General features: G+C 38.0%; 1 protein-coding gene across 1 annotated transcript in view; it reads left to right on the forward strand.

Moving 5' to 3' along the window:
* The window catches only part of tmem145 (transmembrane protein 145), a 70,956-nt gene that overhangs the window by 20,348 nt on the left and 35,093 nt on the right, over positions 1 to 15,515 (forward strand). The window contains exons 2-5 of the mRNA XM_047360975.1: positions 5,733 to 5,807; positions 6,899 to 6,976; positions 13,561 to 13,647; positions 14,259 to 14,360. Coding sequence (XP_047216931.1) covers positions 5,733 to 5,807; positions 6,899 to 6,976; positions 13,561 to 13,647; positions 14,259 to 14,360 — 342 coding nt within the window. The remainder of the gene's footprint in view (positions 1 to 5,732; positions 5,808 to 6,898; positions 6,977 to 13,560; positions 13,648 to 14,258; positions 14,361 to 15,515) is intronic.

Below are 15,515 nucleotides of genomic sequence, written 5' to 3' on the forward strand. Positions count from 1 at the left end.
ATAACAATATGCAATCAGTTTTTCTTAAATCCCTTCTGAAGGACTGATGGTTGGTCCAGACACTCCTTGCGGATATAAACCCCTCCTACATCCTTGATTGAATCTATCAGGCTTTCACACTGTCATTTGCTCCTGACTAGAAAGGTTTCACCAATCAGTAACAACGGCAGAAGTGTGGAGAGAAAAGACTGGAGCTCAGCAGGACCAGGCTTCACTGACCTTAGTATCATCAGTTAGATCACAGAGGTTAAGTATCGGCTTTGTGCTCAGTGGATGCTAGAAGACAATACCCGCCTGAGCCACAGCTTGTTCACCGGCTGTCATCTGGCAAGTGATGCAGACGCATCCACTGTTATACAGCCAGTTTCCATCCTTGAGTTGGGAGTGCTAACATTCATCCTCTACCAAGTAAATAGTTTTATTTTTGTTTTTGCAGAATTGATTACTTATATATTCATATCTAACTTTTGGGAGTGGGTGGCATAATGTGGATAGCACTGCATTTGTAATTATGTTATACAATCTTTCCACTCTACTGTCTCTGCCTACACTAAAATCTTTTCCACTGGAGCTCAAAATGATATCAATAAGGTTTGAACTCTAATAGGCACACTTGGTTTGTTTTATTATTTGCACAAGCAGCCCCAAGTTGGTCCTTCTTCCTTTTCCTTAAGAAAAAAAGCTACATTGGTTTAGATTCTCACTCCACCACATTAGGATTGCATTTTAAAGCAGCTTACTAAAGAAATCTCAGAACCAAAAATCTTTTACATCAATTAAGTTTAAAAAACCTGTTGGATTTTCTTTCAGTTTGGAGACAGATATTCAGAGTTTTGAGATGCATCTGCAACAAAAACACTGACAGAATAAAAAAAAGTAAAATGCAATATACCAACTGTTTTCAAAGAGGTTCTATTTTAAGAAAGAAACAAGACATACACTTTCCTGTCAGGTGTAGCTGCGTCGGTGGATTTTATGAGAGTTTTCTGTCAAAGTTCACTTACAGCAAATCTTTGAGAAGTACACAACCGCCCAAAATGGGAAGGCTCAGATATGTCCCACAGAAAGCAAAATAAAAAGAAGCGAGTCGATCATCAGCAGAGGAAGCGTCTGGTTTCTGCAGAGGAGCAGACTACATAAACTCCATATAAAATGCCCAAAATGCTTTTTTGTTACCTGTGTTTCAGCACTAAAAATATTTTGTAAGAAATGTAACAGATATCCTGCAGATGGAGATATATATTACCCTTAGGTAAAAGATATGATATAGTACAGACTGAGATTTACAGGTTTACAATACAGGTTTGCGGGGGAACCGATGCCTATCTTGAGTTCTCAGTGGGAGAGCTGCAGAGTGAACTTTGTAGCGGTTGCAGGCCCACCACAAAGATGAATTCTGTTAATGATAATCGAGTTAGTTTACCTGCTTTGGAGCTGTACCTAATGTACAACTCTTCGTTAACTGCTACAGATCTTGTTTGTTCCATTATGAATTGAAACAACCAAGCCATCTCATCAGATGGTAAAGTCTTTACCTCAGTGACAAGAACAAGTCTTCTTCCACTACTGGACTGGATCCTTAAATGGGGTCAACAGAGCACTATCAGCACTGTAAATGTACCATGGTGCACTGTGTCCCCTGACTGACATTTTGCCAGAATCTTTTTAATTCAAGCTGAAAATCCTGCTGCTTAGTAATCCTGAACTCCTCCCACACATTAGTTTTTGCTTCCACAACTGCACGAGTTGCATGGTACTTTACCTGTCTGTATTTGCACGCTCCCCTTCCAGGGTCTCACATCCTTATCCAGCTCTGTACGAATCCTTCTTAAGCCTGATTATCTCTTTAAGATAAGTTTCTCACCTCTAGGTTTTGCACCATCATTCATCTTGTACCTGTTGGTCTTTTGGAACACATCAATTACAGAAAATATTCCTCTTACTTTCCCAGCATGCCTTTGCATATTGAAAACTCTCCCAGAGGTGGGTATTCCAAATCTCCTACAAAGATGCCTCCTCCATGTTCTCAGCATTCTTTCACTGGGCACCTGCAAGTAACATTTCTATCTTAATCCTCCCTCACTAGTTCATTCATGAACTTAGTGTTTCCCAGTTCTGTCATGTGGACACTCCACCCTGCACGTCCCCCCATTTTGCTGCCTTTGGTTTGAATTGTAGTCATTAGCCGGGTTCTACAGAATTTGAGTAACTGTTGGGATAATTGACTCTTTTGACTCAGGTGAATTAAAAATGGGAAATGTGTGTCATGCAGGACAATGTGCCCATGATGCTGCTGAAGGAATAGGAAACACTGCATTCATAGACGTTAGGAATCATGGTGTAATGTCTATTCATGAACAATCACAAATTCAAAAATGATATTATTATAAACAACTTATAATTAAAAATTCAGAAGATAACTTGTGAAAGTTCTCAAGGATTCCTCAGAGTCTCCAGGCTGCATGTCTTGCTTAATCATACTCGCAGATTCCAAGAAAGAAACCACTTAATAAAAATACAAATTTCCTCAACCAAGGATGGTGGGTCATGTGTTAGCACACCCTAACTCGCCATCTCTCACCCAGGGTGACCCCAGAGTGAAACAGAGTAACCCCTCCCCAGGAGATTGGTTTCACAGCACATGCTGTGTTGAGGCAAGCCTGTTTTTATCTATCCAGCACCTGATAATCTCCCTGAAAACCCATCCTCATCCCTGCTCTGTAAAGTGATTTTTCAAATCTTTATAGTCTGTTTCAGTGCACACAGATTAGTTCCCCTAGAATTCTGCTCATCGATGTTGCACTTTGAATAAAAATTTTTTTTTTCCATGTCCACTTTAAAAATGTTTTTCAACTGCAATTTTTTGTTAAATAAAAAAATAGTTAAATGCAAATAATTTTATTTTTTCTTGCTAAAAATACAGTTGCAAAATGATTTTTGTTTCACCAGAGGTTGTACTAAAGGTAGGCTAAAAAATATACGTTATGTGCTGCAGTGTTTTGTCATGAATGAGTGTCGCAGGAGTGTTTTAATCAATGTCATTTAATCAATTTCACTCATGCTCTTGGAATGCAGCTCTCACAGCAGGCTGCAGACTTTCTCAGCTAGAAAATGAAGGAGTCTAGAAATCTCTCCAGCAAACCTTTTCTCCCATCTAGAAGATCCTTCAGTACATTTTTTTTGTATAAGTTCATAGGAATCTAATGTGTGATCGGATAGTTTTGTATAAGAGTAGTCAGCTCTACTTTTCTGAGGGGTTGAATATGTTGGTATCCTGTAATGCTTCATTGGTTTTATTCTGTTTTCAAGCATTACCACTACAGAAGAAACTAATGTTGGCCAATGTCCGGTCACCTGTCTCTGAAAACTTCACCGCAACCTGTCCAGTGTGTATTATTGCAATGTGCGTAACCCACTGCACCATGTTGCTCCTGCTGTGTTTTTGTGTTAAATCCACCAGCCAGCCGGTTGCACAGCCTGTCTATTATCACTCATTCAGGTATTCAAGTCATAAAGATGGGTAACCTTTAGATACGTCAGCTGTTACTACCTCATTTTGCAGATCAGGGGCCCAACTGTGACGTGTTGACTTCATCCTCCCTGTGGCAACGGGACGCATCGCTAAAGACATGGTACCCTGTTGCTGTTGTGGAAAAGCCACAATTTAAAAATCACTTTCAGACACTTGCATCGATGCCTTTGATGCAAGTGCGGTTGATCTATTGTAAAATCCCTATAAAAATTTCATTTAGTCCTCATATTTAAATGTTTGTTGCTTGCTCTTCGCCAGTTGACCAAAATAAGTTGTTTTAAGATTACACAATAGGCACATTAGGGGACTTGTGATATTATTTTATATAAAATGTATTCAGATTTTTCTGCCAATGTTTTAATAACAAGCACTTGACATACTGTCAATTGTGCATTATGAGGCTTTTACATACAGGGCTAAAAGTCGCTCTGTTATTAGTAAATCTGAGAAAGCTGTTATTTGCATAAAATTGTCAGGATGAAAAGATTAGATGTCTTGTTCTGGTTTACCCTTCATTTACTTGCCCTGCCTCAGCTTGAGGCCTACTCAGACTCAGCGGCCATCCACATGGAAAGGTGTGGGTAAACTGGACATATTGTCAACAATGTGATGTATGTGTTGCATTCAGCACCGCAATCCATATCTGCAGAGTGTGTCTGCCCCTAGCTGTATAGGATATATATATATGGAGGCCACTAGTGACTGATCCGCCATACCAACACTGCTGCAGTGCCTTATGTAATCTAAGTGAAGCACACCATCAGCACTATTATCTAGTCTCATGCTGCCAAGTCGAGAGCTGAATAATATTAAAGGCAGGTAGGTTTCTTTTCATTAACCTGCACAATAGTCCGTTAATGCCTTGTTTACCCTCTCTGAAAGTTTAACCCTTTGCCGAACCCCTCTACACCATTTTTAGTTCCTTTCTTAACGTTCCTGAAACTATCCTGCTGTTATACCTCCTCACTCTTTCCTCTTTATTACCCTCAAATGTCTACACCAACTTTTATTGTCTTTCTTCCCTGAGGCTTCTCTTCACTCTGTTGATTTTTTTTAGCTCCTTGCGTGTTTACAGCATCTTTTCTAACTTAAATCAAATCTAATAAGAAATGTAATTCACATAACTTTTGTTGTTTTTTTGTCTAAATTCCATATAATCCGGGGCGATGGTTTAAACTCATTGTATTTGGCTATAACTTTGACCAATCTAACGAGTAATCAGAACAGGCATCTGTTTTTATTTGGATGTTTCTTATTTCTTAGCCTCACAACCATCTCAAACCACTTTTTAAAAATGCTGATATGCCCAAAACATCCACAATCCAATAAGATATAGTCACTGAAAAGATAGCTGAACTAAAAGGTTTAAATGATGCAGAGTTTAGTGCTAAGCTAATACCTATTTAGCTTATTTCATTAAGCTTAAATATGAATTTAGCTGCATAGCATGACCCAATAGTGTTAAATGCCTAACTCTTTCTCATTATATCACAACATTGTCTAAAAAGCATAAAAATTAGCTTGGTTTGCTATCACCTTGAAAGCAGTTAGAAAAGATTTTCACTACTAAAAGGCATTTGAGAAAACATTTCAGGCCCCAAAACAAAATCAATTTCCGATTTTAGAATTGAGCCAATTTTCCATGTCTGGTAATGTGGCTTATTTAGAGATGTGTAAAAATTTACTGCTTGGTTTAAAACTGCCTCAGCTGGTGGAATGCTTATCATCTGTTGAGACTTAACAAAAAGATAAATAACATGGTTAGCATGAATACATGCTGGCTCACTGACGTTAGCATGTAGCTGGTAGCACTGCTTTGTCCAACCCAAACAACCCATGACTTCATTGTCCAATGTGTGAGCCGTATATATGCAATGTAGTGTGAAGGCTGCAGGAATAAGCAGCTTATTTGCAATTCCGATTATTCCTATCTATTAAAATCAGTTATATACTACAATTTCCATTTGTGACGATGTTCTAGGTTTATACCAGCGTATTCAGTGGTGAAGCATATTCATGTTTAAAGCTGGACCAGAGCTAATAATTTTGTGACTTTCAAAAAGCCATTTTTATGTCTTGGCTTTTACCTTCAGTTAAGTGGAATATTTTTGTATTTATTGTGCAACTTGTAGTATTTGTTTAACAGCTTTAATCATTGCTTTGTCTGGTTATTTATTTATTGTTTTTTTTGCCTCTGCAGGACTGGGTTTTCCTCACACGTTTCTGCTTTCTAACAGAGTTTGGGCGGCTGGATTTCCGATTTCGCTACCCAAAGGTAGGGCTGCTAACACAAAGTTTTTTTTCTGAGTGAGATGTTTATTTAAATTATTTTAAATTTGTTAAAGAACAACAACTGATGTTTTTATAGACATAATACAATGATGTTCATATGTTCATATATGTTCAAATGCTAAGAGTGAAAAGCTTAGCTCTTTTTGAAAAAATATTTTCTTTACATGTCAATTAATCATAAAAAACTCTTGAAGGGTGAAAAAAGTGAAATATTTAGGTCAAGCTCAAGTAAAAATCTTCTACCAACCTACATCTTCTGCACAATATATGTCAACAGCTCAGTTCATTTAGTCTCTTCCTGTACAGTCTTGTTGCGGACTAAATGTTTATAAAACAAAAATGCTTCTAACTGCTGAATAACTAAAATATTATAATGTGTTTTAAAATTATAACCACTGCTTTTCTTGGTTTTCAAAAGCTCAGTGTTGTTAAAAGATGAGGTGATGCAACACAGTGGCAAAATATGTTTTTAACTTGATTTTTACCTAAATGTGTTGCTGCTATGACATTCAAAGCAAACATTTATTTTGCAGTGAACATTGTTAGTCTTTGTTTTAATTTTATTTTATTTTATGCTTTTTCTGGAAAACATCTATTTTTTATTTTAACCTGTATTTAGTGGTTTATTTTCTTCTTTTAAACTGTGTTGTAATGCCAAAATGTTATTTCACATCAGCTCAGCTCAACACACCGTCTAGGAAAATGAGCGTACTTGTCTTCTTTGCCTCATTTTTTCTTTCTGAAGTATCTTCCACTTGATCAGCTTTCTCATTTTCTCTTTTATTCGGTCTCACTTCATTATGTTAAGTGACACCACCATACCGTTAAACTGACTTTGCATTCTCATCCACTTCCCCTCCTCCCTTATTTCCAGTCTACAACTCTTTGTGTATATCTTTTTTTTTCCTTCTCTGAATTAACCAATGTTATGATCCCTTTTTTGCAATGCTTTATTTGTTTTAGCTTGCAGGAAGTTGAACAAGTTTTATACCGAATCACCTCACTGATGTGGCTCTGATCGATGTACCACCCCAGAGCAATCTCTCTTTCTGTTTCTGTCTCCCTTCTCTGCAGTCGCGCTGCTGTCAGAACATTCTGCTCTACTTTGATGACACCTCTCAGTGGCCAGCTGTGTACAAGAAGACAGAGAAGGTGAGACACTGACTGCCGGCGCTAGACTACAAGCTAAACTATAAACTAGAATAAAAGAGAAATGGTGCGTATTCATTTCAGTTTGCAATGAAGAAGTTGTGCCATTATTGTTCACAATTCAACTTGGACTTCAGGACTTCAAACTTTTCATCCAGTTCAGAGAATTAACTGTCAGTTTCTAGGAGAAATTTAGAGAATAACTGTACGTTTTCAATGATTAATCCAGTAATCTAAAATGGTATAAAGTCAATTTTTCTTCCCAAACTGAGAATTATTCCTGAACTTAACTTAAAATTGGAACCTCTTTCCTTTTTTTTTAAATATTTTGTATAAAGGGGTCTTGAGCAATATTTGTTTAGGCTTTTTGACAAATTTTCTGTTTTTCTTTTTGACTATTTAAAGCCCTAGTACCAGACCTGTCATAAAGGCACAATTTGTTCCTATTACTAATTAAGAAATACCAAAAATAACACATTTTGAAACATCTCCAGCTTAATACACCCTGTAGCCAATCAATTCCAGTCTACTACCCTTTGGTACCCTTTTATTTAAGGATTGCATTTTATTTTACATCCCTTGGTGGTTAATTATTTTGATAAAGATAAATAATCTTAAAAACACCAAAATATTGAATACATTTTATTTTAATTATATGTTATCTAGATCTATTAATTGTGTTGATGAGTCATGTTTGAGCCAGTTGACTTTAGTGAGGTATAATTGATTACAATCGCTAATAAAACCAAACTATCAATCAGTGACCTTCACCCACTAGACTGAAAGACTGAAAGTATATTATAGAAAATTACTTAAAATCATTGTAAAATGCAGGTTTGGACTGACGCATGGCCAGTACAATACCTCATGGCAGATGACTCCTTTTCATACCTGGAAAAGTCGAATTTGAAAGGACCAAAGTTACAGAAGTGTGAAATTACCAGCACCTGTTTGAAACACCTAGAATTCTAGCACCATAGTAAGTTTTGAAAAGTTCTTAGGGTGGAAATTGACATACAGTAGATGATGTATTCAGTAATGATGCAACTCAGGTTCCGCGTTTGATGTATTCCCTATTTTGTTTAAAAAAGAACAGATGCTGTTGATCAGCTCGTCTACTTTAATAATCTTGTTAAATTTGCAGCCATGGTTTGATGCACTGACTGCACAGACAGTCAGGGAAAAAGCGGGCAACCTCAAAATAGTGAGAACTCTTGATCAAGATCCCTCTGTGGGAGACTGTCCAAGCCTACCCCAAAACATGACAAAGTCTTGCTCCTGCTTCTGAATATAACGGAGCTCAGGGTGGTTTGCACCTTATTGTGGTTTTGCACATTACTCATGGTTTCTTTCTGGCAAAAACAGTTATAAGAACAAATTCAAAGACCTGTTATTTTATCTATTATCTGGGCCAGCAGATTGCCGAACTATTTGTTAGAAGGGAAAAGTGCATGAGTTGGTTGGACTAAACAGTTAACTCATCGACTCCAGATTATCTCCAGACGTTCTCATCCAGACGATTCCAGGAGAACACTGAGTTGTTTTCAAATCAGATAAAAGTATAATCTCGCCTGCATTTCTTGAGTTTGCCCCAAGGCCTTCTCCACTGGTTAATGAACAGCTGTCCATGGCACCTAAAATGGTTACTTTCTAGGAAAAAAATAATATTCCTGAGGATGATTCACCCAGACAGTGTTAGCACATAAACCACTGGGGGAAAAACTCATTAGTTTCACATGCATTCACTTACAATTGTAGTAAATATTAATTTCCTAACACTACCATCAATTAACATTATCTTTATCCAGCCCTAGCTGGATGCCTTATATGAAAGAACCTAATAAAAAGCCTTTGAAGCTCAAACTCAACGGTAGAGTTTCTTGATTATTATTATTTTCTTAAAATGCTATGTGACTGCAATACCAAAATTAGAAATGCCTGTTTATGATCTGAAGTTTTAAAATTTGCCTTAAGAAAGAGAAAGTGGATACATCTTAAATAAACTTCAGATGTTCAGAAAAATCTATGCCGAAATGAAAAAAAAATATCGACATGCATAGCTTTCATTTTGCAGCTCATGTGCTGAAGTCATTCGGTTAGTGCTGTAATCTTTTGCCTTTTTGACACACATATGTGACAATGTGTTAGATATTTCTAGTGCACTCAGAGGGATCACATCACTTCTCAGCTGTCTGTCAGATTCTGGTCACAGATTTGCAGGATCAAACATCCCACTTTTTTTTTACTCAGTTGAATATTTTGCACAGATGTAAAGATGTCACACATGAACAAGTCTATCACTCAAAGAGATAAAGTGTTTGTGACAAAGTGAGTTTTGGGTTGAGTTAACTGAATTCCAATAAAAATTGACAAAATAAATATGTTTTATTACTAAATTAATATGTTAATTAAATTCTGGTCAGAAGTTTACATGCGCTCATCATTGGCATGGATGTTTTTTTATTTTTATTTTGAGCAGTTAATGATTTATTAAAACAAGTCATTTTCCTTGGTGGTCTGTAAGTACAGCATCTATCTTAATGATTTCTAAAATAAAGATATGATTTCACAAGTTTGGTTTTCTTGTAATTTTCGTTAATTTATTATTAACCATACATACAGGCACAAATTTATACATGCACCCCTATTAATATTTGGTTAAATGTCCCTTTGTAAATAGAACCTATAACTCTGGCTGGACATTTCAAGCCTCTCTTTTGGAGAATTTGTAAATTTAATTTAAGATGCTCAGACTAGGGAGACCAAACCAAGATTGCAATCAGTGCCATTCCAGAAGCTAAATGTTATCATACTTTTATCATTCCACAAACCAGTTTTGAGTTATTTTATCCTGCTACAACAATACTTGTATACATTTTACAGCCATCTGACTCAAACTATTTATAAACTCTTAAATAATGGGAAATTGCTTAGGATGTTTGAGGAATAATAAAGGTGTAGGGCTACAGTTAAAACATGCCCACAATTAGGTGTTCCACCAAGAAAATGTCCCCAAACACACATAAAAAAATTGTTATGGAATGGACAAAGCACATTTATATTAAGTTGCTAAAATACCAGTCTCTGCCAGGACACTTACCAATTTGAATAAACTATATTAGTTTAGTAGAGTGGATACATTTCTAGGCACTATTTTGCCAGGACATTTTTGAAAATTTTGAACACTCCCCACAACTTGCTAAGGCCAGATGACCAAATATCGGTGGTGGTGCATGCATGCGTTAGAGCCTACAGGGGTTGGACAATGAAACTGAAACACCTGTCATTTTAGTGTGGGAGGTTTCATGGCTAAATTGGACCAGCCTGGTAGCCAGTCTTCATTGATTGCACATTGCACCAGTAAGAGCAGAGTGTGAAGGTTTAATTAGCAAGATAAGAACACAATTTTGCTCAAAATATTGAAATGCACACAACATTATGGGTGACATACCAGAGTTCAAAAGAGGACAAATTGTTGGTGCACGTCTTGCTGGCGGATCTGTGACCAACACAGCAAGTCTTTGTGATGTATCAAGAGCCACGGTATCCAGGGTAATGTCAGCATACCACCAAGAAGGACGAACCACATCCAACAGGATTAACTGTGGATGCAAGAGGAAGCTGTCTGAAAGGGATGTTCTGGTGCTAACCCGGATTGTATCCAAAAAACATTAAACCACGGCTGTCCAAATCACGGCAGAATTAAATGTGCACCTCAACTCTCCTGTTTCTACCAGAACTGTCCGTCCGGAGCTCCACAGGGTCAATATACACGGCCGGGCTGCTATAGCCAAACCTTTGGTCACTCATGCCAATGCCAAACGTCGGTTTCAATGGTGCAAGGAGCGCAAATCTTGGGCTGTGGACATTGTGAAACATGTATTGTTCTCTGATGAGTCCACCTTTACTGTTTTCCCCACATCTGGGAGAGTTACGGTGTGGAGAAGCCCCAAAGAAGCGTACCACCCAGACTGTTGCATGCCCAGAGTGAAGCATGGAGGTGGATCAGTGATGGTTTGGGCTGCCATATCATGGCATTCCCTTGGCCCAATACTTGTGCTAGATGGGCGCGTCACTGCCAAGGACTACCGAACCATTCTTGAGGACCATGTGCATCCAATGGTTCAAACATTGTATCCTGAAGGCACCATGTATCAGGATGACAATGCACCAAAACACACAGCAAGACTGATGAAAGATTGGATTGATGAACATGAAAGTGAAGTTGAACATCTCCCATGGCCTGCACAGTCACCAGATCTAAATATTATTGAGCCACTTTGGGGTGTTTTGAAGGAGCGAGTCAGGAAACGTTTTCCTCCACCAGTATCACGTAGTGACCTGGCCACTATCCTGCAAGAAGAATGGCTTAAAATCCCTCTGACCACTGTGCAGGACTTGTACTGGTCCTTCTCAAAATATTAGCATATTGTGATAAAGTTCATTATTTTCCATAATGTCATGATGAAAATTTAACATTCATATATTTTAGATTCATTGCACACTAACTGAAATATTTCAGGTCTTTTATTGTCTTAATACGGATGATTTTGGCATACAGCTCATGAAAACCCAAAATTCCTATCTCACAAAATTAGCATATTTCATCCGACCAATAAAAGAAAAGTGTTTTTAATACAAAAAACGTCAACCTTCAAATAATCATGTACAGTTATGCACTCAATACTTGGTCGGGAATCCTTTGGCAGAAATTACTGCTTCAATGCGGCGTGGCATGGAGGCAATCAGCCTGTGGCACTGCTGAGGTCTTATGGAGGCCCAGGATGCTTCGATAGCGGCCTTTAACTCATCCAGAGTGTTGGGTCTTGAGTCTCTCAACGTTCTCTTCACAATATCCCACAGATTCTCTATGGGGTTCAGGTCAGGAGAGTTGGCAGGCCAATTGAGCACATTGATACCATGGTCAGTAAACCATTTACCAGTGGTTTTGGCACTGTGAGCAGGTGCCAGGTCGTGCTGAAAAATGAAATCTTCATCTCCATAAAGCTTTTCAGCAGATGGAAGCATGAAGTGCTCCAGAATCTCCTGATAGCTAGCTGCATTGACCCTGCCCTTGATAAAACACAGTGGACCAACACCAGCAGCTGACACGGCACCCCGGACCATCACTGACTGTGGGTACTTGACACTGGACTTCTGGCATTTTGGCATTTCCTTCTCCCCAGTCTTCCTCCAGACTCTGGCACCTTGATTTCTGAATGACATGCAGAATTTGCTTTCATCCGAAAAAAGTACTTTGGACCACTGAGCAACAGTCCAGTGCTGCTTCTCTGTAGCCCAGGTCTGGGGAATGCGGCACCTGTAGCCCATTTCCTGCACACGCCTGTGCACGGTGGCTCTGGATGTTTCTACTCCAGACTCAGTCCACTGCTTCCGCAGGTCCCCCAAGGTCTGGAATCGGCCCTTCTCCACAATCTTCCTCAGGGTCCGGTCACCTCTTCTCGTTGTGCAGCGTTTTCTGCCACACTTTTTCCTTCCCACAGACTTCCCACTGAGGTGCCTTGATACAGCACTCTGGGAACAGCCTATTCGTTCAGAAATTTCTTTCTGTGTCTTACCCTCTTGCTTGAGGGTGTCAACAGTGGCCTTCTGGACAGCAGTCAGGTCGGCAGTCTTACCCATGATTGGGGTTTTGAGTGATGAACCAGGCTGGGAGTTTTAAAGGCCTCAGGAATCTTTTGCAGGTGTTTAGAGTTAACTTGTTGATTCAGATGATTAGGTTCATAGCTCGTTTAGAGACCCTTTTAATGATATGCTAATTTTTTGAGATAGGAATTTTGGGTTTTCATGAGCTGTATACCAAAATCATCCGTATTAAGACAATAAAAGACCTGAAATATTTCAGTTAGTGTGCAATGAATCTAAAATATAGGAATATTAAATTTTCACCATGACATTATGGAAAATAATGAACTTTATCACAATATGCTAATATTTTGAGAAGGACCTGTATATGTCATTCCCAAGATGAATTGATGCTGTATTGGCTGCAAAAGGAGGCCCTACACCATACTAATAAATTATTGTGGTCTAAAACCAGGTGTTTCAGTTTCATTGTCCAACCCCTGTATATGTATCATTTTGACACTGTGTGTCATAATATCTGAAATAAATTCAGACTGGTGCAGTGTCATCTTATTTTTAAAATTCATTAAAGTTGTATGTTGCATTATCAGTTCACCCCCAAAAATGGTTCGAATACATAACTGAATCCTCATATGAATGTAAAATTCATGCTGATAAGTCAACATAACCTTTGGATTGGACTGCACTTCAGTTACAATTCTTAAAATGCAAACACCTTAATGTAACAATAAACAGAGGTCCAAAAAGGGGATTTTATTTGTCTGCTCTCCTTATCTGATAAATTGCAACCTAATAACAAAAATGCTGAATCTCCAAAGAGAAATACACCTTAATGTCAACTAAATACATATTCACAAATGTAATAACATTTCATATAATCCAGCTGCCAAGACACCAAATCTGCCTGCTCTGCAGATCAGCCTGAATTTCAGCAGTTTTAAATGTTTTTTTGTTTTGTTTTGTGTGTGCACTGACAACAGAACTGCTACGAGAAGGAAGCAGTGCTGAGACCTGAAAACAACCAGGTCATCAATCTCACCACACGCTACACCTGGTCAGGATGTGTGGTAAGAACATACAAATACTGTACATATATGCACTTATATGCTGACTATGGGACTGAAATGTTTTAAAAACATAGAAAACAAGTGTTATATTCCAGCAGTTGTTCTTGATTTTGTAAATTAAGTTAAACCTCTGACACCTCTCTTTAATTATGAGGCAGTTAAACACATTTTCACCTTTTCTATTATATTTTCTTTTTAAATGTTAAACAACATTTAAATATGTAAAATAGGAAAATAATAAACTGAGACTGAGATGCAGAAGAGGTGAGAGTTAATGGTCCAATATGTGTTATCATAACATTCCACTACATATTTCCATTGTTGATCTTCTGCCTCGTAATTAATTTTTTTTTGCTATTCTCGTTTTTCAACAACCTCATTGTTTATTACATTCAGAGGTGTGAGTGCCAGGGTGATTTGGTTCGTGGATCTTTTTGCGGCATTTTAGTTTATATATCAGGATGTTGAATGCGCTTGTATCTTGATATCTCCGATTCTCACTCTAATGTAATGAGTCGGCATGTCTCTAAGGTAAAAATGTGCCACCCTGTTTGGAATAAGAACATCCTCTTTGCATCACTGGACGCTCTGCATTTCTTTCCTCCTCCCAGGTGGAGGACGACGGCATCGAGGAGGTTCTAAGTTGCGTGGGTGGTCGCAGTTTCCGCTCAGTGAGGGAGAGGTGGTGGTACATCGCTCTCAGCAAGTGTGGGGTAAATAAGTGCTGACCTCTGACCCCTGTTTTAACAACAGTGGGCTTACTGCCTGGCGGTGGATATGGTGATGCACAGACTGGGAAAGCTCTTTTTATTTTATGTATATGTACATCTGAAAGCAGATTCCATAGGATAACAACCAGTTATCTTTTTCAATTATTTAACTGTGCAATCTCATTTATATAAATTCAGTTTTTTTATAGCTTAAGAGTGAGTATGAAATTGTTTAGACCTTTATAATTGGAAAAGCTCAGGCAAAAATATATTCAGCATATTCCCAAGAGGCCTTATAAAAACTTGATTTTTTTCTGTACTACCTCCATATGAATCTTAAATAGGCTTCAGCATAGTTCTTGCCCCAGTAAATCTGTTCCCATTTGAGCAAATGGCACCAAGCTAAATTTTAAATAGTGAAACTAATCTAAACTGACCAAAATCAGCCAGGAAGGGTAACCCAGTGGCTTTCAGTGACTATCTACTAAATTTCTAACTGATAGATGGATGTTTTTAGAAACTGTTCTATTACAAACAGCCATAACTCACCTCAATAAAATGTGGCTTACAATCACAATCTGCCAAAATGACTGATGGCCTTCAGATTTTTCCATCACCATTTATAAAAAAAACGGTCAAAAACAGAAAATATTTGGTTAACGCGGCCCCTGGCTTACAGTAATAATGTCCTTTGCAAGAATTTTAATACTACTGACTTCTTTAAAGTCAATCAAATTCACATTACATAATTCTGGCTGCTAGTTTTTTGTTCCAGCTAGGACTGGAACTTTAACATATTAATTTTAATTAAATAATTACAGAAAAAAATAACCCTTACAAACAAATATACGTACTTAATTGCACCACTGGCAAAATTGTTGTTTAAATCAATATCAGGTGACCCAGTGCAGAATCATCTGTGCATTGTTTTTATGATTGTGTACAGCACTTTGGTCCTGTCGGTGTATAAAGTGCTTTATAAATAAAGTTGGTATTGTATGGTATGAGCGCAAAACGTAAGCTACGAAGCACACTCTTCCACCCTTTCATGTTTAACCAGTGCCTCGCACATCAAACAGCAACATTAAGTGCTTCTAGCAGCACTGTTTAACAACAGCACTATATGGTTAAACAACGCTAACATGAGAGTAGAGTAGA

This window comes from Girardinichthys multiradiatus, chromosome 3, assembly GCF_021462225.1.
Source record: "Girardinichthys multiradiatus isolate DD_20200921_A chromosome 3, DD_fGirMul_XY1, whole genome shotgun sequence".
Classification (NCBI taxonomy): Eukaryota; Metazoa; Chordata; class Actinopteri; order Cyprinodontiformes; family Goodeidae; genus Girardinichthys; species Girardinichthys multiradiatus.